General features: G+C 41.3%; 1 protein-coding gene across 2 annotated transcripts in view; it reads left to right on the forward strand.

Moving 5' to 3' along the window:
• LOC114066102 (BMP/retinoic acid-inducible neural-specific protein 3) overlaps positions 1-16083 on the forward strand; it is a 155334-nt gene extending 139251 nt beyond the window's left edge. For both annotated transcript variants that reach the window (XM_027900516.1, XM_027900517.1), the window contains exon 8: positions 14612-16083. In XM_027900516.1, the coding sequence (XP_027756317.1) occupies positions 14612-15728 (1117 nt within the window). In that variant the 3' untranslated portion in view covers positions 15729-16083. The remainder of the gene's footprint in view (positions 1-14611) is intronic.
• The last annotated feature ends 7984 nt before the right edge of the window (positions 16084-24067 follow it).

Genomic DNA, 24067 nt, shown 5'->3' on the forward strand with positions numbered 1-24067 from the left:
GACGCTCCATGAATTGTTATTGTAGCAGATTTCCCCCAGACATTTCTCAATGTTTTTATTCCTTTGGAGAAGAAGAGCCATAAATATGCCACAGAAAATTAACATGAAACGCCATGTTATCAGTAACATCCTTTAAAAAATTTCAATTGTCAAGTCTTTTTTTTTTAGGCAGGAAGCAGGAAAGCTTCAGGCTGAGAGAATGCAAATGAAGTTCTATTGAACCAACAAGTGAAGATCAGGGCCTTCAAGCAACGTTTGAAAATGAAAACACATTCCTCCACATTCACACCCTGACCAGGGCTTTGGAATTAAAGAGTTATCCCCAAATTCTACAACTGCACAGCCCCCAGTGACAAAGAGAAAATCAGTGTCTGAGACATCAGAGTGCCTTGGCTTCAACCCACACCTCGCTGAGGGAATGGCAAGAAGGGTTTTTTCCCACGGGAAGGTGTCAGAATTCGCATGAGGGAATCACAGAAATCACATCCAACAATCCCATGGGATCTACCCCATGTGGCTGATTCAGAATTTATCATCTGCTTACCCCTTTTTTGGACTCTGAGACACGTTAATGAGATACAATCAATACAGTAGTTTAAAATGGACGGCCACAGATCATTAAAAAAACCCCTTAAGTAGCAGATGATACAGCACAGCTGCAGAAGGAATTAATTCCAATTAATTTGTAAGGAATTTAGCCTGGTCAGAATATTATCAGTGTTCTAGAAACCCATCTCTGAAACAATGGATGATGATAAGTATAAAATAAAGGACTTCTATACTGCAAGGACCAGAAGTAATAAAATTTATTGGCACTCCAGACAAAAGGTGACACTTGCTAATTTTCTAATATAGTTATATTTTATTACCTTTAATGACTGACTTCTCTCAATTGTCAAGATATTAAAGTAAGAAGCTGACTCAAACCAAACAAAAAAAACCTTCTCTGAAGTCCACCCAAAATCACCTCCTCTTTACTTGCTTTGCAGTAATAAATTATTTGTTTAAAACTCAAGAAATTACAAATGTAATTACAACCTCTACAGAAAGGAAAGCTTTTTTCCCCCACTGTGAAACTGCTGCCGTATGTACCCCAAAATTTATTTTCTCCAGGTTTTTGTTATAAAACAAACCCAAAGTTTCTACTTTAATTTTTTTTTTTTTTTTTTTTAAATTTTCATCTCTGGCTTTTCGGGCATTCAGATTCTTAGATAGGGCACTCAGATTCCCATAGGACAGGAATAACTTCAGCATACCTTCAAACCTCTCCTGTTACATAAAAGCACAGCCAACATCAGGATTTGCTGCATTAATTAAAGCTGATGTACAAGTCTCATTTCAAAAAGGAAATTTGGAATGAAATTCACTTTTTGAAATGCATTTCCTTCTGAAAAGCAATTGGGAGTGTCTCTCAACATTGCACAAACTCTGTTCATTATATTTCCAAAGACTTCCCTTCCTTATTTTAAAGAGTGATATTTTCAATAGAATCTAAAACCAGGATTATTTATCTTAATCATTTATTAGTTTGTTGTGGGGCTTTTTTTTTTTTTTTTACTCGAGCAGCAGTTTCGTCTTGCTGAGTCCAGCCCACAGTTTAATGAGTCTTGCACTGGTATGAGGTTGTTCAGCATTAAGTGATTTTTTTTTTTTTAATTTCTTCTGCTGGCCATCTGCTGCATATGCCAGCTCTCAGTGCATCCACATTTGGGTGTCGCATCGACTGTGGGACAGCAAATATTATACTTGTGGATTAAGAGGCGAGCAAGAGTTCACAAAGGCCACAATCCTCAGCTTTCAACGACAGAAGTAGAGGAACAAGTTTGCAGCCACGAATATTTAAAGGAAGTCTGTACAGAGTAACTGCATCTGGGCTTCCAAGTGTTGCTGCAACTTTGGGTTGGATTGACTTCAAAGACAAAAATAGCCCCTGTGTCGATGAAAGGCAGAATTTCCCTGCGCTGAATAGAGGTTACTGTCCTGACACTGAGGAGGGAAGCTTTGAAAAGAGGGTTTCTGCAGGAGGCACCTGTGAATCTTGGCAAATGATGACTCCAGAGCCTGTTCCTTCTTTTTTTTCCTCTTTTTTTTTTCCTTTTTTTTGCTGAATGGCAGACAGTCATCTGGTTATAGAGCTCTATAGACAAATTCAGATGAATGGTGCCATGCAGTTGTGAAATCCATGACACTGCAAGTCTCACAGTCTACAGGATCACACATCTCACACAAGCTTTCAAATCTAATTTACAAAAAAAAAAAAAAAACCTCTCTCTTTTAATCCATTTCACCTTTGAAGTTTGCAAGAGCATTCACCACATCCTTGGAACTGTTATCCCATGGCTGTGAAATTCTCAACATTTTTAGGTAATTCCTGTTGTAAATGTCTACCCTTCATAGTAAACACAACCAGAAATTCTTTGGAATGTTTGCAAATCAACTACCCTAATCATAGATATAAAAAGATAAAACTCTGCAGACACAAAATCATATTCACATGCTTACTGAAATGTAATGACTAAAACTGAGGAGAGCATTTGCAGCTCGCTCTCTTCAACAAAACTGAACAATTTTCCTTTGAAATTGTCAAGTAAAAACTTCTTGAGCCCACAAGTTAAAATTCACAGAAGTTTGTCTCTTAAAAAAAAAAAATTTCCCAAAAAGTAAATAATTTCCTAAATCCATCCCAGGAATTTTATAAAACTGCCCCGGTGTGGTTTCTGCTTTTACGCTCCAAGAAGCTTTGTTTTAGCAGAAACATCACAGATGGATCTATCTGAGTCAGAGAACTTTCCAAACTTTGGGAGAAAAGACTGTGGTTTGGAATCCCAGAATGGTTTGGGTAGGAAGGGACCTTCAAGCCCATCCTGTCCCACCCCCTGCCCTGGGCAGGGACACCTTCCACCAGCCCAGGCTGCTCCAAGCCCCGTCCAACCTGGCCTGGGACACTCCCAGGGATCCAGGGGAAGCCACAGCTTCTCTGGGTACCCTGTGCCAGGGCCTGCCCACCTTCCCTGGGAAGAACTTCTTTCTAATGCCTAGTTTAATTCACATTCCTTTTTTAGATCTGAGCTCAGTTGAACAATTTAACCCTTACATCCCATAATGTTTTCAGCTCCAGGAAAGAAGTGAGCTGTTCCAAATATCTACTTGTTTCTACTCTTATGTCTGCAAGGTCCCACAGATACTGATAAGATTCATTTCTTTATTGACAATATCAGTGTAGCACAGATTCATTCCTTTAAACCCCAGATAATCCAGTCTTTTCTCCCCACACTGCTGTAGGTTTTCTTCGTGCTCAGTGCCCTCATGGGAAAGTACAGATCCTAAATCAGTTCAGATAATCTGCAAAGAAACCAAATAATTGGTCTATGTTTGGTGGTGGGTTTTTTTTATTTCCTTTACAGTGGTTAACACTGTATATTCAGGTCTGGGAGCTGGCACACTGTTCAGGTTTTGTTTGCTCTCCCAGCATTCCAGGCTGTTCTGTGTCTGTTGTTGACATCAGAAGGTGCTGAATTAACATTTCCACTGGAGGAAGGGGAAACGATTGAGCGCTTAATTTCTTGAGAAGATAGCTTTTAAAATGCAGTTAAGGTGTGCAACTGCCAGCACTGAGGCACCTGAATGGCAGCAACACTTTGCATACTTTTTAAGCTGTGAAGTAAAACTGAGTGTGATTAATGGGATGGCTTTGCACATAACAGCACAGCTGGGGATTATGTTATTTTATATTCATCTTCCAAACTCCCATAAAAGTAGATTATCGTAGCATAGCACTTGTGAATAGTTACATGATGGCTGGAGCTGTAACAGCTCCCACGTTCTCACAGAAGGAAATACAGGGCAGAAAAACTCAGCTTTCCTCTGTGGAATTCACCCCTCAGGGGGGAATATGAACAGCTGGAAGGTTGTTTAGGGAACACTGGGGTCGTCCTAAAAGCATTGGAAGAGGCGTAAAGAGAGGTCACAGACACAGAAGTTATATAGATATAGAGGTGAAATGCATTAACAGAGCTGTGAACAACTCTGCATGAAAAGGGTATTTGGTTTTCACTGCCCACTGATTACAAGACAAAAATTTGCAGCTCTCCAAACCCTGCTGAAACTCTGCTGGAGTTGGAATTGCTGCCAGGTGTCCTGTGAAAAACCATTCCCAAAGGAAGTTCACTTGCTGGGCTTTCGGCATCAGCTGGGAGACACCCACTGATATCATGGAGTAAGAAAAAGAGTCCTCCTTTAAAATGACTATCTAAATTAAAATCCCTCTTAATAAAAAAATCAATTTTTCCTCGATTCATAGTATTTTTTTCAAAGATTCTCTTGTTTATGACCAGTTGAGTCAAAAGAAGAGAAACTTCCCATTGCTTAGGTTCTTTGCCATTCCTTTTCACTGTTATTTGTGAGACAATATAAGATTACCAATAATTAAATATTAATACTTTAATTTCATTAATTTTAAGTGTATCCATAGCTAAATTGAATCAGGCTGATTGTGCAGCAGCAATTGCACGACCACCCACTCTCAGCCTGACAGGTATCAAACATATACAGGTACAAAGAATAGTAACAACGAGCAATTTAAAAATGTCTAAAGTTTCTTCACACAAAATATATGAGCAGGATTTCAGTTTTTTTAAAAAAACCCTTATTTTTAATAAAAGAATAGTACTCATTAAATCCACACTTCTGGATGTTAAGGACCAAACCAGCCACGGTCATGGGCTCAGATAGGACTTTCCTGTACTAATTTTTAATTTGTCATGGACATGTTACACTTTAAGTGAATGAATAAGAGCAAATGTTAAATGTCTGTTAAACACCCTGATTTTCCATGGAAAATCTCCTTTTTTGAGCTGTTTTTTTGTAAGTATATGGAATTGCACACCTTTCTTAGGGAATGAGGGTGTACTGAACTAAAGCTAAACACTGAAAACTGCTGTTGTTTTCCATAGATTGTTGCAGTGCCACTTCTGTGCTCCTAAAATTCTTAAAATGCTTAAGGAGAAGCTTAAGTTTAATAAGAAAATGCTTAGCAGGTCAGAAGGAGAGGAATAATAATTGGTGATATACAGTTTTTCCTGACAACAAGAAGGAATAGTGCAGGTATACGAACCTTGACACTGGAATGATAAATTATGTAAATGCATATTAACAAACTGAGATCTATGGTTAAAACTATATGTTCTTATTCCTTATGCTTTAAAAAAATAGATCACAATAATAGTTGTGTTCTTTGGTGTTTTTTTTTTTCAGGAACCTTTGTGATTTTTTTAAGAAGTTGTTGCAAAAAAAAAAAAAATCAAACAGAAAGTAGCTCTGTAAGGGCTGAAACAAGTTCTGTTTCTCTATAAATTGGATTCTAATTGTTGAATTCCCTCGAGTTTATGGGATATTTGGGCTTACCCTGCTACTTAATAGGTTCTCCATCCTATGGACTATCTTTTTGTTTTGATAAAACATGAAGGAACTCACTGTTCTTGACAATTCTGACCCTTTGGCAAATTTGGTAGTTATCAGCTGGACACTTGCAAATCTTGTTGGCAGAAACAGTGTAAGGATGGCAGACAGCACTGACAGACAGTTGTGCTGAACAAGCTGCTTTTCCTTCAGAATCCAAGTGGGAGCACGTCCAAGGTGAAACAAAGTGGTTCCCTCGGAGCCCCGAAGGAGAACACGCTCCTGGCAGGAGGTTCTCCAGAGTCTCAGCACCAGAAACATCCTTAAGAGGATTTATCCTTAACGAGGCTCTCATCTCCCAGTTGGATTTGTAACTGCACGTTGGAGAGCTGTTGATGTGTGGCCACACTTCTTCCTAAAACTTCCCCCCAGTTTTAAAATATTTATGAGCATCTCTTCGCTGCTCCTTCCTTTTCCTTCGAGACCCCTGGTAGTTTTCAGCACCGTGGGCAGATTGTCACGTGATCTTTTTTCGGCATTTAAAAGAACATCGAGGAGGTGTTAAGTTTGATAAGCAATTATGGGGAGATTTAGGAGTAAAGGTGAAGAGAAATAGCAAATGTATCTTCACGTGGGTACAGAGTAACTGTGTTGGTGCTACAGCAGAATTCCTCGTGTCTCTGCAAATTCTTGGATGTTGGATTGAATGATCCATCAAAAACAGGTACAAACAGTTAACAGGCACTGCGAAAGACCACTTGAATTAAAAAAAAACAAAACCAAAACCAAGCTTTAAAAATCATCGCTTCTCAAAAAAAAAAAAAAAAAAAAAAAAAAAAAAAAAAAAAAAAAAAAAAAAAAAAAAAAAAAAAAAAAAAAAAAAAAAAAAAAAAAAAAAAAAAAAAAAAAAAAAAAAAAAAAAAAAAAAAAAAAAAAAAAAAAAAAAAAAAAAAAAAAAAAAAAAAAAAAAAAAAAAAAAAAAAAAAAAAAAACAAACCAAAAAACCAACAAAACCCAACAAAACCCCAAACTGTAAGTTTGAAGAAATAGAAGAAATTGGGAAACCAGTAAAGTCCCTCATGAAGTACGAGCAGTATCTTGGTCATCTTCTTTAATATTTGTAAATCAAACCATCAGAGGAGGCTTTGCCAAGTCAAAAATGGAAGAATCACTCTGCCTTTCTATAGTAGTGTTCTCTAAAGTAACAAACACAAACAAATCCCTCATATATACCCAGTGATCTGGTGGAAAATAGCAAATTTAGTGGCAGATGGCAGGAAGTGGAATTTGCTGCCTTATCAGGACAATAAAGCTGGAAATAGTTGGGGTAAACTTGTTACAAAATAAAAAAAAGAAAGTTGCAGAGGAAAATAGGACAGATCTTCTAGTTCACATTTATAGATTCTATTAAGGACAATCTGTTTTTAATTGGAGAGGGCTCCCTGAGCCTGAAAATGTAGTGTCTAAAAGAGTATTTGCGAGTTCTTGTCATGCTGAACACGGGTGCTGCTCATGCACTAAATTAGATTCACTGCTCAGAGACTCCACAGCTCTGGTGGCAAAGCAGGAGAATCATGAGCAGTGTCTGGAACAGCCTCTCCACAAATCACTCACCTTGCAGTGGAGAGGAGCTGCTGCTTTGTAGGGCTGAGCTCAGTCACTGCTGCTCAGGGGCTCTGAGAGCTCACGCCACAGCTGACTGAGCTGCTCAGCGTGGTCAGCACAGGCTGGAAGGGCCTCAAATCCTCTCTCAGATGGGGAAATTCGTGAAGCACTTTCAGTGCCAGTGAACTGGCTGCAGGGGAAAGAGAAACAAATAAAAGATGAGTCCCAGTACGTGCAACGATACGGGGATAGCCCAGTTTTAAGGGCCACCCCAAATGTTTGCACTTCTAAATTTTGCATGGTTTCTCCTCTCTTTGGTTTTGTTGTTGCTGTTTCGAGGTTGGTAGTTCTGAGTTCACTGTGATAGGACCTCGTATGACCCTGAGAAGGAGCTTTGGGTCTCTCTGTCCTTGGCAGAGTGTCCTTTGGGGGCAGAAAGTCTCATCCATCAGTCATTTCTGAGGGATATCTCTGCTCCAGGAGGGAAAGGACTGTAGCTGTGTCCAATGTCTGAACCAGTCACTGGCAAAAGAAGAAAAAGTCATTTTTTATCCATCTCCTTTCTGTGTGATGTGAGGACAACACGCTGCTTCCACCCCCCTCCCAAATAAGGAAGCTACTCCACAGTTGCTCTGAGTGTAGAACTTGAATAAGTTCTCTCAGCACAATGCAAAGTGGCATATTTTCCTCCATATTTGCCAAGTTTCCCCAGAAAAAAAAGTTTGTAGACCATCTTTTATGTATTAGTAATAAATCTCCCAGTGATATTTAGAGGAAAACCTGGTCACTGTTATGCACGAGGTGTTCGTAATTAGCACTTTGTCTGTATAAGTTATTGTCACTCTGTGCTCCAAAGGGATTGTACATAAATAAAAATAAAGAAATAAATATAAAGAACCCAAACAAACAAATAGAAATTAAAATTAGCCATGGAGAAAATAAAAAAAAAATGCTTTCCAATGTGACAAAGAGAATAATTTTCTTGCAGAGCAGTAGAGAGTTGAGAAAGGTTATTTTTCTTTTTGATGCAAAAATGCTTTTGTGTTTTTGGTCATCTGTTCTTCACCTTGTGTCCATTCCCATCTGAAGTCCAGTGGCTCTGCTCCTAATTCCTAACCTGAAATTCCCTGATTCCAAACTGTGGTTGCTTTAGCAAAGGCCATGGGAATCAGCTCCTGTCAGAACTCAGCCACTCTCCTGCTTTGTGCCGTCTGCTCCTGCACATGAGAACTACCCTCGACTCCAGGATTTCCTGAAGGAAAAGCAGCTGGGTTTGAGGGTGGGGGATTGTCCTGGCATTAGAGGTGTTACTTTTGAGCTCCCTCTGATGGGTTCATGTTTTACATGCTGAGCAGCACTGGCTGAACACAAGCTGGCTAAAAACATTTTATGTTTTTCGTGGCTCACAGCGTAAAAGACCAAAAAATATGAACTATATTAAACAGCTGAAAATGTAAAAGGTCTATAAAACAACCTCCTCAACACCCATGCTCAACCTCAGCAGAACATTTGAAGCAGAAAGGATCAATCAAATTGCAGATCAGGATGTGGGAAGGCAATGACCCCCTTGGCAAGGCAATTCTCCAGTAGCAACCCTGTCCTCCTCTCTTTATAACTGTTACTTTTACCCTGATATCATCTTCAACTAGAAGCTGGGACATTCTTTCTGTCCTCAACCTGCAGGATTTACAGGATGCACTGGGGATTATACCACGGGTTTTTTCCCCAAGCTCTATCATTTCATGTTGGGAAACAAAAAGGTCTTTGAGTACCCAACAAACTGAGGGTGCAGATATTTCATTTGGAGTTCAAGTGCCCACGTGTGGACAGGGTGTCTATGCAGCAATTCAGTCCTGTGAGACAAAATAATAAATGATTATGTTCCCATAGAAACTGGAAACAGTCAGTGGAAACTGCTGTAGAGTATTAAAAGAATTCAGTCAAGTTATATCTGAGTAAATAAGGATCACTGGCAATATACTACTGGTTACAGGACAGATGATGCTCTTAAAATTACTTTTAAAATTACATCCCAGAGCTGCAACTTCTGTGGTTTCTCACAGGGTTACAGGTTGGTATTAAGTAAGTGATTGATCATGAATGCTCTCAAGTTAAAGGGGCATTTTCTACCAATGCCATCATTTTTTTTGGAGCAAGCCCACGGTGAGGTAAATTAAATAGATTAAGGGAGCAATAAGCATTCAGCTGATGGCAATGTTTGACAGAACTATATTGCAATAAGCAGCCCTGATGGTAAAACTCCAGCCAGACACAAAGCCAAAGTTAATTTGCTCTCCTTATATCCAAGACAGTTTGGGTTTTGGTGGATAAGTGTTTGGCTGTTAAGAGTTAACTTCAAAATTAGAGAGGTGAGAAACATTTGGGCAGGATCAGTTTAACTTTGTTTCAGTGTCAATTCTGACCCTCTCAGCCTGGTGGAAAACACTGGATTATGTGTGGATTTGGGCTCCTCAACCCATTTGCCAGCAGAGACTGTTTGTGGGGCAGAGGTAAATTAATCCCCCATCCAGGTGGGAGTGTTTGTGTTTCCCTTCCCAGTGACAAACCAGTTACCTTTGCTGTCCCTCAGCAGCACCAGCAGTGCCAGGGATGAGGGGAAATCCAAGTGCCATGCTAGGCAGGCTGAAAGAGATCCCCCCAAAACCTGCCTGCCCTGTAAATGCTCCTTTAATAGGAATGCTGAGTCACCTCATCCATCCAAACCCACGTGAAAGATTCCTCCCAGGCCCGTGGACATGGATTGCACGCTGGAGGAACAGGAGGCACCATGGATGGTATGTTGGCCTGAGGGCATGAGTGCTATTTTTGTGGCTATTCCTCGTTATTTAGGGCTATTCCCTGTGCACAGTAGGGAACCCTATTTTATTAAAGCTCCAGACTTGTGCTTTTGCTGGTGTCTCTGCAGTTACCTCCTCATCCCACAGCTCCAAAACCTCTGTGAGCACATCCTGCAGCCTATTTCTATTTCTTTTGTCTGATTTGCACTTAGATTGCAAACTCTTCAAGGCAAAGACTCTTGTGGCAGATTGGCTTTTTCCATATGGGTCGTGACTTCAGGGGTTTTTTTTTGCTGGTGCTTGTATTATAAACACAATTGGAAGTGCAGTATCATTTGTGGAGTGTTGAGAAAAATGGATGGAATCACAACCTTCCAGTTCAACCATCCTGTCTGAACTTCACTTTCTGAAAGTGCAAAAATATTGAACTACAGATGTCGAATTCTGTACCAGGTGGCAAAAGAAACGAGCTCTTTGCTCTCATTTCTCTTTCCCCAGGAAAAAAAAAACAAAAACAAAAACAAAACCAGTTTTCTCTCACTTTATCATTCATTTTCATTAATTAGTATCATCATTATTCCCCTAATGCAAATCAAGACCTTTGTTACCTTGGTTCAGTTACAGCCCCTGAGTCTGGGAGAGCTTGTTTTTGTGTTTTTTTAAGGGGATTTTTGTAGCTTTGTGTTTATATTTTCCCCAGCTGAAGGTGTCTGGCCTCTCTGGAAGGGGCAGATAAACCTTTCAGGGAGTGCCCAGGGCATTAGGACAGAGTGTGTGCTTGTACCTATATACATAGAAATATATTTATATATTTAAAAATTACTAGAGCCTTTGCTCATGATAGATTTCCTCCAGAGCCTTTGGCATCCCACTGTGCCTGTAATCAAAGATTATTCAAATAATTACGTTGGAAAGGCTAAATATGTCTTAAACATATGCTGTTGTAGGCTCTGAAATGTTGTATGTCACTCGTCAGAAGAGTATATTCTCTAACAGATCTTTCTTTTTTTTTCTTCTACAAGGAAATCTTGTCTGCTCCAATCTACTTCTGGTTATTAATGTTAACTTTTAGGATTTCTTTGTGCAAGACAAAGTCCTTAATTAAATTCCTTCCAGTAGCAGCCTGTTACTTTTACTAAGGAGGAATTTCAAGGGGACTAAAATGTTTGAGAGTTTGGTTTTGGTTTGGGGTGGTTTTTTTGCTTGTTTTTATGTTGGTTTTTTTTTTTTTTGTTTGGTTTTGTTTTTTTAAGTAATTCTCCCTTAAATAAAAATGGCAAGGTATTAGGGAAGCTGTTCTGCTTGGGGAGATTTTCTTTCCACCCTTTAATATTATGGCCTATAAAAACAAGCAATACCAAGGAAGGGATCAGTTCATCAGAATGAGGTTAACTAGATAAAGAGCATATCAGAAATAACAGGTTATTTCTTTGCAATAAGAGTTGTCAGTGCTTCAGGGTAGGATTTACAGCTGATGTATCGTATGTGTCATTGTACATATTCCAAAATAAATCTGTCCAGCCTCTCAAGGCAGCACTTTGCTTCCTCACTATTTTATCTCTACTAATTTTTCTTTTATGCAGATCAACACGTAAAAAATGGCTCCTTTTTTGACCCAGTCTCAGCCTTTTTATCGCCTTCTATGTTGCATTTCAGGCTGTGGGTTTGATGGTTTAAGGGGGACAAAAATGTCCAAAGAGATGCAATCACTTGATATTTGTTAAAAGCACAGCAAGGACCTGGAGCTGCTGGAGAGAGTCCAGAGGAGGCCCCAAGATGAGCAGAGGATGGAGCAGCTCTGCTGGGAGGAAAGGCTGGGAGAATTGGGATTGTTCAGCCTGGAGAAGAGGATTCACGGTGACCTTCCAGGACCTGAAGGGAACTTACAGGAAAGATGGAGAGAGACTATTTACAAGGGGCTGGAGTGACAGAACGAGGGGGGAAAATGGTTTAGATATGAGATATTAGGAAGGAATTCCTGGCTGGGAGGGTGGGCAGGCCCTGGCACAGGGTGCCCAGAGAAGCTGTGGCTGCCCCTGGATCCCTGGAAGTGTCCAAGGCCAGGTTGGATGGGGCTTGGAGCAACCTGGGCTGGTGGAAGGTGTCCCTGCCCATGGCAGGGGGTTGGAACTGGATGATCTTTAAGGTCCCTTCCAACCCAAACCATTCTGGGACTCTGTATCACTCACTGGTCTTCTGTTTACTGTACAGTTGGTAGTTCCCCCCTGTTTCCTAGAAGAAGGCTACATTCACATAAAGATCATTATCAAATTTAGTAGCAATTACTGCTCTTGTTTTGAATCACAGCAGAGAAACAAAGTACTTGGAGCCTGATTTGTCCTTCCAAGGAAGTAAACCCACGTTTCAGAGATGCCTGTGAGCGCACTTGGTGTTGATGTTGCTGTCTTACGGATTTATATTAGACTTGGCCTCCAAAGGAAGGGAAAATAGGTGATGGGTATTTTACTGCCTATCCACTTCTTGTTAAATTGTCTTCATTTTTTCACTTAGCATCTGCCTCGCTGAGTACTCATCATCTGCTACTGAGCCAGCTGATGTACAGCAGATGTTAAGCACTTAGTGAGGCAGAGAAGGAGGTAAAAGTGTCATATCATGATTAAATACTTGCTAGAGCTATTATATAGGGTGACCATACTGCTCTGCTCCTATGTTTAAAGTCACAGTGTACTGAACAGGAGGAAGCACGTCTTTTATATCAAGCCTGTTGGAAAAAAATAGATTTTTAAAAGTTTTTTCATGGTTAAAAAAAAAAAAAATTAAACATACTTTAGAATTAAGATTTATGTTATCATGCTTGTGTCAAGCTGAGGTTATATGGCAGGATTTCTTCAACCTGCAGGCTTTCCAGCTGAAAACATGGGACTGGCTGCCTGGTGACAGGAGATAGAGGAGCCTTGTGGTACCACCTGGGTGTAATAATACAGGAGAAAACTCAGAGATTAAAATGCAAATGAAATAGTCTTGCACTCTGCCCAGTTATCTGCCCAGTGCCATAAATCAGAAGGTAACAAGTTTATAGAGGCCATTCCGAAGCAAATGGCATAACCAAGGGTTTACAGGCAAGTAAATAAAGCAGAGTTTTCCACCTTGCATCCAGAAGCTTTTGGGGCTTGGCACCAATTCTTTAATAAGCACAGAGGGCCATAAAGAGTTAGGGAGAAGCTGTAATGGGAGACTTTTAAAAGGTTAGTTTTTCCCTCCTTAGGACAAGAACCTTCTCAGTTTTGGTTGCTCTGAGGCACCACAGGGCCATAGCAGTGAGATGGACCATGTGGACTGGCTGGAGAGCTCATCCCACCTGGGAGAGCACGAGCTTCGAGTCTGCTCAGTTTTGGAATAACTTTTATGTTGACACATTGACCTTTCTGGTAGAATTGTGATTTTTAATCAGGAAATGAAGGGATAAACTCACCAAAATCCTTTTACTTAATGCTGACTTTCAAATTAGCACAAAGAGGAAGGGGGGGATAAGGCACTCAAGTCCTGGGTGTTAATATATTTATTTATCCTTCTAGAAGACACCTAGTGACTATATGCATATAAAGCTCAAGGTTCCCAACCAAAAAAAGGGAAAAAAACCCCAAACAAACAGTAAAAAAGTCACCAAACTGTAAATCGATGTAATTTTATTGAACTTCCTTTTCATGTTTCTAGAGAATTACTAGAGAATCCAACTTTAAGATGCCATAGATTTTCAGTTTTGTCATTGATTTGGAAGTTAGGAAAAAAGAACAAAAAAAAAAAAAAAAAAAAAGATCCCTCCTTGAGACAAATTCAGATGTGACTTAGAAAGTAAGTCAGCAGTAAATGAGGCTCTTGCCTTTTCTCTCTGAAACAATGCAATGAAAAGGGGAGAAACTGTACAACCATCATCATTCATGTGGCAACAATAGATCTGACTGCAGCAGACAAAACAAGTTCTTTACAAGTGTGCATTACTGGCAGTAATAGGAACTGAAAAATGCAAAGAAAGAAGATAATTTTTCTGACTATTTCCATGTAACTCTGCTGTTCCCACTGTCTTCCTTCTAGTGACTCATCAGCCTGAACTGTTGGTGTCAGTCTGTCTTCCCAGTGGGATGTGGGACATTAACTGTTGCTTCTGGTGAAACCAAAATGAGATGCCAAGAAGGACATGAAAGTGATCTTTTAATCTTGTCTCCAAAGATGCAAAATAAACACAGCGTGTTCGTTCTTGGCTTCCTGCAGAGACACCGTAGTGCTGGAAGTCATCAGAAGAATTAAGGCTGAATCAGTTTTGGAGGGGTGCAGGGTCCCGTTTGCTGTTCCAGGAAAGCATTTTGGCTCAGTGTCCGTGAATCAGTGCAGCTCCAGCCAGTACCCCAAAAAAATCTTCACAATAAAATGGAGGGACAGTTGTAGGCACTTTGAGACAGACAAAGCACCTTGTGTCCCAGATGGAATGGGGAAAAAAATCATCTCAGCTGTCTAGAATTTCAAGGAGTTAATGTGAAGACAATGACAGAAAAATGGCTCTTTGTCAGTCCTCTTTGACAGGGGCACAGGGATAGAAAACACACCAACCCAATGCCTCTGTCTTGCCTGTGAGTTTGTGTAGGGAAACTTTCCCTTTGTGATTCTGCACTGCTAAGGGGCAATTTACCCGTGTATTTACGTGACAGCACATGCTGTCATCTGACTATAGGGCCCTAATCTGATACTACAGAAAAGATTTATTTTCCTCTTGCTGATCCAGCTGCAGCAGAGTTGTGTTTGTCGCGCTCGGGGCTCTCTCTGTCTGTGCTAACCGAGTTCCTTCCCTGCCGCAGGTCGTCCAACTACTGGCTCAACCGCATCCAGTCCTTCCTCTACTGCAACGAGAACGGGCTCCTGGGGAGCTTCTCCGAGGAGACCCACACGTGCACGTGCCCCAACGACCAGGTGGCCTGCCACGGGTTTCTGCCCTGCACGGTGGGGGACGGCCCCGCCTGCCTGAGCTGCGCCCCCGACAACCGCACGCGCTGCGGGAGCTGCAACGCCGGCTACATGCTGAGCCAGGGGCTGTGCAAGCCCGAGGTGGCCGACTCCACCGAGCACTACATCGGCTTCGAGACCGACCTGCAGGACCTGGAGATGAGGTACCTGCTGCAGAAGACCGACCGGCGGATCGAGGTCCACGCCATCTTCATCAGCAACGACATGCGCCTCAACAGCTGGTTCGACCCCTCGTGGCGCAAGAGGATGCTCCTCACCCTGAAGAGCAACAAGTACAAGTCCAGCCTGGTCCACATGATACTGGGCCTCTCCCTGCAGATTTGCCTGACTAAAAACAGCACCCTGGAGCCCGTCCTCGCTGTTTACGTCAACCCCTTCGGAGGCAGCCACTCTGAGAGCTGGTTTATGCCTGTGAACGAGAACAATTTCCCAGACTGGGAGCGGACTAAGCTGGACTTACCCCTGCAGTGCTATAACTGGACGCTGACCCTGGGCAACAAGTGGAAGACGTTTTTCGAAACCGTGCACATCTACCTGAGGAGTCGGATAAAGTCGAACGGCCCGAACGGCAACGAGAGCGTCTACTACGAACCCCTGGAATTTATCGACCCCTCCAGAAACCTGGGCTACATGAAGATCAACAACATCCAAGTGTTTGGCTACAGCATGCACTTCGACCCGGAGGCCATTCGGGACTTGATCTTGCAGCTGGACTACCCCTACACTCAGGGCTCACAGGACTCGGCACTTTTGCAGCTGTTGGAGATCCGGGACCGTGTAAATAAACTCTCCCCGCCCGGCCAGCGCCGCCTGGACCTCTTCTCTTGCTTGCTCCGTCACAGACTCAAACTGTCGACCAGCGAGGTGGTGAGGATCCAGTCTGCCCTGCAGGCCTTTAATGCCAAATTGCCAAACACAGTGGATTATGACACAACCAAATTATGTAGTTAACCATAAATGTGAAGCACAACGCGAAAAAAAACCTTGAGGGAGTTTTTACAGTGCTTTTGTGGAGCAGTTTATGTTTGGAAGAGTACATTTAAATTGTCTTTTCAATATCTGTCTTATATCAGTCAGTACTGTTGGATGGCAATTTACACACATGAACTTGCTGACGATGAATATATTATACCTGCAGTTTTGGTTTATGAATGAAATAAATACTGACACCAGTCTAGGAGACATTCTACTTTTTACAATAAATTTCATTTGTAATTTTATATGTTCCGTGGCAATGCTTTTGTGCATTACATCCTCTAGAGGGAACATAGAAGGATACCAATAAAATTTTGTAGCTGAACAGTTATTACAAAGAAACGCTGTGGGATTCTTCTTTCTTGCACAAAAGTTGTAACATTGATACACTTTTGTGTGGGTTGAACCCAGGAGGGGGAGGTAAAGGCAAGAGAGTGACTCCAGGTTTTGACAGGAACTGCAGGAAAGTCAAATATTTTTCACTTTTAACAAATAAAACTTGCAGATACGTGACAGCCATCAAAATCTAGATCAGGTTGATAAAGATAAAAGTGGAAATAAATGTAATTTTAAATTAATGACATTAATCCAGTGTGCATGTCTGTGGGGCAGAAACAGGTTCTTTGCTATTTTACACATCCCAGCAGCAAAAAAAACAAAAACAAAAACAAAAACAAAACCACATCTAAGGCAGAACTTGGGACTCCCAAGAAGCTTTTTTTACCTCTTGCAAGAGAAAAGAACAAATGGCTGGGCTTTCAAAAGTCCTTGTTGGTAACTACAGGGAAAAGTGAAGGAAATATAAATGTTTTATAAACATTCATATTTATAAAATATATAAAATGTTTTAATAGCACCTCCTTAAATTCAGTCTGAATCTGTGTCATAAACTTTAAAGTCAATTTGTATTTTTAAAATGGCAAAGAATCACATATGAAACCACCATTTTGTGAGCAAGCACAGAGAGAAAAAAAAACCCATATTTTGCTCACACGCAATTTTAATTCAACTAGGCATAAGTTAATTTCAATTAAATTCAGTCTTATTCCTTTCAATTGGTTATATGACAATTTAATTTGAGCTGTAGCCTTCATCTGAATTTAAGGTACACCCCTCACTTCTGGCTGTTCCACAGCAGTGCAGGAAAGGCAGTGCTTCAGAAGTGAATGTAAGCAAATGAAAATACAAGGGCAGAAACACTTTAGAAAGCCACTGCCAGGGGAACACCTCTGTTCTTTAGTGATTTCTGTCTCTCCTGACTTCACCAGGTATTTAGAAGGATGACTGTTCCACCACCACACCTTCAGACAGTTCCTCAGACCTTCTACTCCAGGAAGTCCCCAGAACTAAAACCAGCAATTTTTTTTTTTTTTTTTTTTTGGCAATCAACCTTCAGATGAATTTCTGTTTCTTTTCTACTTACAGCTTTCTTTGGCTGATAAATTATGTATCTCAGCCCCTCACCCATGTGTCCAAATTTTGGCCCGCTCTTGCATTGGCAAGACCTTCCCAGTTAAGATTCTCACTATTCCTCTTTTCATCCCCTAGTCTTTCTTTTGCTCTGTCTTTGGTAACTGTAATGACTTCTAAAATTAGATGGTTGGGATTTACCACTCAGTACCTCATGTAGTGTTTTTGAATAAATGAAAAACTCTGGTGTCATAAAATGAACAAAAAGAAAAAGAAAGAAAAATCCTCTTCTGCTTATAGAAAGTAAAAGTTCCAGTAGAAATGTGGGGCACTTGTTATGTTTTCCCTTCCTAAAATAGTTCCTCAGTGGCTATTTTTGCTTTCCTAGATGGGTTGGATTTTGGAAGCTACAGGATCATGGAGTAGGGAGAGTTTCTCTTCTGCCATAAAGATAAATCCAACAGGAGAAAACTCCCAAGGGAATAGTGAGAAGAAATAAAAGTCACGGCTTTATCTGGTTCTCAAGTACAAACAGGAGACAATAACATTTCCCTGTTGACTTTTTTTTTCCTGACTGAAATCTTTCTATGTTCTCAAAAAGAAACTTCAGGGGGTGTTTCTTATAAAAAATAAAAAATAAAATAAATAAATAAAAAAAGAGTAGCCAAAGCACTCAATGACTTGATCCATAAGAAAGTTTTGTGCTAAGCTGTGCACCCAGTGGTGGGGAAGAAAGAGCTGTGTTCCCTCTGGAAAATGGGTGATATTTTCTGTGTGCAGGGGATATTTACTGTGTGCTCTACATATTTACCGTGTGCTGGACGTCAGGGCCTGGTAGTTATTAATCACAACACTCTCACCACCCTGCTGAAGTGAAGGTTCATCTCATCCAAAACTCTTCTAACACCATTTTTCCAAGCAAATGCAATTCACATCACGTCTAAAGTCTGGGAGCCAAATTAGTGTCTGGAAGCTTGACTGTGGGAAGAGACTGCAATAAGGACAGGGTACCTTATCACCTTATCCTAATCAGAATTGGGTTTCCCAGACTGATCTTAAACATCTGGGTGACAAAGTTCAGGGCACAGCAGCTGAATTGAATCATAACTAAAAACATGGTAAAGATGAATAAACTTTCATTTCTCTCATTTCTCACTAAAAAAATACAGGCAGGAACCCAGTGTGTTCAAATTCCAGTTCCTGAAGGTGGAGAAAGTTGTATTTCAGGGTGTTTCTTCCCCAAATTTGAGGGAGAGCCTTTGTTCCCAAAGGTGTGCATGTGCTTACTGCGTGTCTCGGCAAAGCGCTTACCCAGCAGACACTTCAAGTCAGCAAAGACACAAAAGCCAAAAAAAAAAAAAAAAGTCAGTTTTCCTCAGGCTGAGTGAACAGCTTGTGCAGGAGGGAGGATGGAGACAGCAAGGAGAGTGCCACAGCTGTCAAAAGATCTGTTGTTTGGAAACACAGCCCATGTTCCAGGGACAGCACAAAACGCTGCAGAGCACCCGGGAGGAAAAGGGATCAGCTCCCCCCTCGCTGCTGTGCTGAGCCCCATCTAAACCTGGGGCAGCCCGAGGACCGTGAGACGTGGGGAAGGAGCAGCCTTTTGCAATCCATCAGCTGGTGTTTCTTTGGCAGGCAGGGACAGGGTGGGAGCTGCTGTGCCAGCACAGGCACCCTCAGGAACAGGGGCACTCCGGGTGGGGGGCAGCGTGGCCACACCACAGGTGGCACTGCAGGAGTGCATGAGGAGCAATAACAATTCCTTTCTTTCCCTGCCACACCAAGAAAGTTACGGTGTGAATTATGCCCGAAAGGGAACAGTTTTGCCTCCTAGAAATGGTGCAGATTTTTCCTTGCCTGCAGATCAGTTCTTGGGTTGTACCGTGCACCTAAAAACCTCAGTGTATCTTGTCAGCACGCTTCCACATCCCTCTGTTTTATGGAAACTTTTAGTGCAACATGTGCATATTTGAAAGAGAAACACCAGGAATGACAATGGTAGTAGCACCAGGTGATGCTGGAGTGTCTTCCCTCTGGACACACCTGCATTGAAAGTCTGCCTTTGATCTCCTCTCCAACACACGGAAAATAGAGAAGAGCTTAAAACCACCCGAGAGGCAGAGACAGCTTTGCTCTGAAAACAGTACCCCCCCCCCCCCAAAAGGGACTAATCCAGAGCGTGACCACCTTTCAAACACGTCACAAGAGCTTTCTTCTTTCAGAAAAAGCCTTTCTGCCGTTTCTCAGCTGACATGAAAGGGAAGAGAGAAGAAGCAGAGGAGTAAAACAAAGCCAGGTGTGTGCGTATCAAACCACGATTCTTCGGTGGGGAAAGAAGGAGAACAAAGTGTCTTTGAAGCCCTTTGGGATCCCATCCCAGCTGCAGAACCCACTCTACGAACATTTAGGAAGCACAGGGATAAACACAAGAGAACAACAAAAGCAGGAGAGAGGCGCAATGACTGAGCACGAGCAGGACATGAGAGAACTGAGCAGAACTGGTTTTGAGCACATGAAATTTTGTCTTACATCTTTCTCTCAGCAGGGAAGGAACTTTAAGCTTTAAATGGGCACAAGAGAACAAGAAGAAATGATTAATAATATCAATGTGTAGAGCTTCTTTCCTGTGTCCTTTTCATTGAGGTCCCTCATCTCCTCCTTGGTTGTTTACCAGTCATGTCTTAAGCTTAACTCCTTTGCCTCCAAAATTAGGGCACCAGAACATGAGAGAAAGTTATGGCTGTGTGAGTAAGATGTCCAAATAATTTTAAATAACTATTTGTCTTGCATATAATTATAAGTTTTCCAAGAAAGTCCTTCCACATAATCAAACAAAAGAGAACAAAACATGCAAAACAACAAAAAGCCCACACCATCCCCCAAGCCCCCACCCTAATAAAACATGCACAATTTTTAAAAGGAGAATATGATATACTATATATAACCTTGCTCAATGAATTAATCATTTCAACTTGTTCTATTTGCAGAAGCTGAAAGTGGTTTATATTCTATTCTAGGAGTATAAGAAATTTATCCCATCATTTACTAGAGATTGTTTTGGTGTTACATGTGTGGTTTTAAAAGATGTGATAGATTGGACAGTAATTCTACAGTGTATCAGTTCTCTGAGATTTTTTTTTTAATTTTTTTTATTTTCAAGCTGATTTATTTATTTATTTATTTATTTATTTATTTATTTATTTTCAAGCTGGTTTTATGTCACTGACTTTCTACGAGTTTAATTCCCCTATTGCTGTCCAGTGTTTAGCATTTTCCCACCAGAACCCGTATTTCTTGAAGGGACTGGTTTGACAGCTTGAGATGTGCAAGTTCTTGTTGAACAGCAGGACGTCAGGGAGCATCCCAGCTACCTTTTGAATATTTAGATGGATGAAGTTGAGAAGAGGACTGAGCTGGTGAGCATTTTAAAATGCTGACTTGTCAACACAAAATAGAAAATGGAAATTCCTAGCTATAAATTTTATCTGGACTGCAAACATTAGAGTCTCCAGTCAATCAGAATTTAGTTGTAAAACATGTAAAACTGCCAAGCATTTATTTTCATACATAAATTCTCGGCTTTAACAGACTCAGAGAGCAAAATGAACAGATGAACTGACTGAGATTGAAAACATGGGTGCTATTTCTAATAAGCCTTAGGTTAAATGGAATATATTGATGACAGTTTGTTTTTTTTTTTTCTTAATCAGAAAGATGTAATATCCCTGTCATATCCCTCTTACTAGAATGAACTGGAGCAACTCTATCACTGCAGTTCAACCCCCATATATATGACTTTTTTTATGTGATTATTTACTGAAGTAGCTGGGTTATACACACGCACACTTATTCAGGGAACTTGCCCAGTCACTTTTTTCTTTAAGAGGTGACTTTTAGTGCCTTTGCTGGAGCTGGGTAAAGCTATTCTATGAAGAGCTGGGAGTCACTGAGCAGTAATCCCCCTGCAAGGCTGGATAGTTGACTCTCAGGTTAATGGATGTCATTCCCACCTCTGGGAACAAGCAGCTCCTGAGCAGCTGAGGTTGCTCTTGGTCACACTGGGAGAAGGTGACACAAGTTTCAGGTGGCTGAAGCCATCCCTGCTCACGTGGAGCCTTCAGCTGAGAAAACTTATGGCATCTGTGATAAAGGCTTTAATGTAGGAGCTGCTTCTGTTTGCAATAAGGCTCTGAAGGGCAATTCAGGCATCTCAGGAACCTAGACTTGCCCATCAGCCATCCAAAGATCCAGGGTTCCTCACCTAAATCAGATGTGCAGTGCTGGGCAGTCACATCCTCCACACGTGCACAGAAAGAGCACTGAAGGTGTTACAGCAAACTCTGCTGAGCCTGGGACCATCCTCCAGGAAAAAAACATCTGCAACACAAGGGAGAGATCAGAGGGAGGAAAAGCAAAAAAAAAAAAAAAAAAAAAAAAAAAAAAAAAAAAAAAAAAAAAAAAAAAAGGGAAAGAAAAAATACACCAGTCATATATATATATATTAAAAGCAGTTATTAAAAAAAGAATTGATTAAAGGCTACACCTCATCCAGTCCCATCCCTTGCCATGGGCAGGGACACCTCCCACCAGCCCAGGTTGCACCAAGCCCTGCCCAACCTTGGGCACTTCCAGGGATCCAGGGGCAGCCACAGCTTCTCTGGGCACCCTGTGCCAGGGCCTGCCCACCCTCCCAGGGAACAATTTCTTCCCAATATCAAACCTAAATCTCCCCTGTTTCAGTTTGTACCCATCCTCCTTGTCCTGTCACTCCTGTTCCTGATGAACAGCCCCCTCTCCAGGGGGGAAGGAAGGTTCTTTGCACTGAAATTCAGCAAGGTGTGATGCAGCTTCACGAGGAGACTGCAGAGCCAGACCTCAAGGAAATATTTTCAACACATCAGGAGAAAATGTAAAACCCTCTTATGAAATATGATGTTTGGATAGGTAACTGAGTTTCCCCTGGTAAGTTCTGGGAAATTTCCCTAAATCAAATTAAACTGAGGGAGCTGAGCTGGCCTCATAAATCATTTGTCTGAACTAGACTTGCTTCAAGTGCTGCACGTCCCAGTCAGGGAGCGTGACGATAAATTTGATGACACGAAATGAGCCTGTTAGGCCTGGATAAACTGAGAAGAGGCACTTTTTATACCTTGACTAGACAACTACAAATGAGGCTGGTGTTTGTAAAAGGCTTGATGAAGTGTCCACGTGTGCAGCTGCAGCCCCGCTGGATCTTACTCAAAAGTAATGAAAAGTTTTCTGCTCAGAAAATTTTGGAGGTTTGAATGTGAAGATGTTCAAATGAACATCATCAGGTCTGGGATATCCACTCCTCCAGTGTCTGTGCTATGAGGCAGGAGGGAAATCAACAGGCAAAACTCCATGATTAACACAAAGATGATTAAGGGACTGGAGCATCTCTCAAGAGGGGAGACTGTGGGAGCTGGGCCTGGTTAGTCTGGAGAAGAGAAGACTGAGAGGGGATGCCATCAGTCCATACAAACATCTCCAAAAATCCCCATCCAGGGGATGGTGCCAGACTCTTCTCAGTGTTGTCCAGTGACAGGACAAGTAGCAATGGGCATAAACAAAAGCACAAGAAGTTTTGCCTCGACACGAGTAGGAATTCCTTTCCAAGAGACTAAAACCTGGAACAGCTGCCCAGGCAGGGCGTGGAGTTTCCCTCTCTGAGGACATTCCAAATCCACCTGGAAATTCATATTGTGTACAAAAAAAGGCCCATAACAAAAGCTCCTGTTTCAGACTCTGTCATTCCCTGGCTCCAGTTATAAGACAGAGTTTACAAGGAACCACCAATTCCAAAACACAGTGAGAAAGTGCAGGAGTTCTGTAGAGAAAAATCCGGAAGGTTTTGTTGGAAGAACTCTGAAAAGCTGTTGTGTGGGAAGTGCTGTATTTTTTTGTAGTGTACAGACCTGTTTTTTCTGGGAAATCACAGAGTTTTATGGAGGAAATTATCCACTCCTTTCCCTGTGTGAGCTGGAGTGAAGGCTGGAATTGGAACTGTTGTGGATGAGCATCTTCCCCCACTTTCTTTAGGGCCACATGTAAAGACCTTTCTGCAAGAGGACAAGAAGAAAGAGCCAATGTGTGAACACTGCTGAAATATTTGTATTCCAAGAAAATTTCAGAACTGAGGGAAAGAGTAAAGTGGTCTGTTAGCTGAGAAAATAATTGAATAATTGTCAAATCATTCCTGCACACGTGACAAGGGACATACAAGTCCTCAGATAATGCCTTTGTTCTCTATTTAACAGCCAGTTTTCTCTAAATCTTGGTCAAAGAATGGTGGTTGGAGAGAATAAAGCTGAAATGTGAACATTCCAACATTGATACACTCAAAAACTACAAGTAAGGACACAAAGGTACAGCTGAATTCTACTGGAAGCAGCCACTTGGTGTGTCAATCCTCTTCAACAATCCTAAAGACGAAAGTAGCCTCCCAAATCAAACAAAACTCAAAATGAAAGCGTCCTGCTGAAATCCAGAACTTCCTCCTTGTACCAAAAAATGCTCCAAAGCACAGAAATTGGAGTCTGTGTTCTGAAGCATCCTCATTCCATCTCTGTGTGCACATGAGAAGGCCTCGAGGTTACAAAGCCACCCACAGAAAAACACACACACACAAAGACAGAAATTTATCATCTTTCTCCTCCCACCAGGAGAAAACCTTGCTGAAAACTGTGACTTCTCCAAAGTGCTTTGTTGCTGAGACATCTCCACTGCAAAGGGTCAGGAAAAGACAGCCCAAAGCAATTGTTAGTTGCCTCTGTTATCACTCAAAATCTTATTATAGACAACAATGAAACACACATTAAAGCAAAGAATTAGTTACCACAATATTTAAAACCTTAACAGAATAATCAGAGAATTAATATTAG

This window comes from Empidonax traillii, unplaced genomic scaffold, assembly GCF_003031625.1.
Source record: "Empidonax traillii isolate 1590-97213 ecotype Southwest subspecies unplaced genomic scaffold, ASM303162v1 scaffold734:size1267433, whole genome shotgun sequence".
Lineage (NCBI taxonomy): Eukaryota > Metazoa > Chordata > Aves > Passeriformes > Tyrannidae > Empidonax > Empidonax traillii.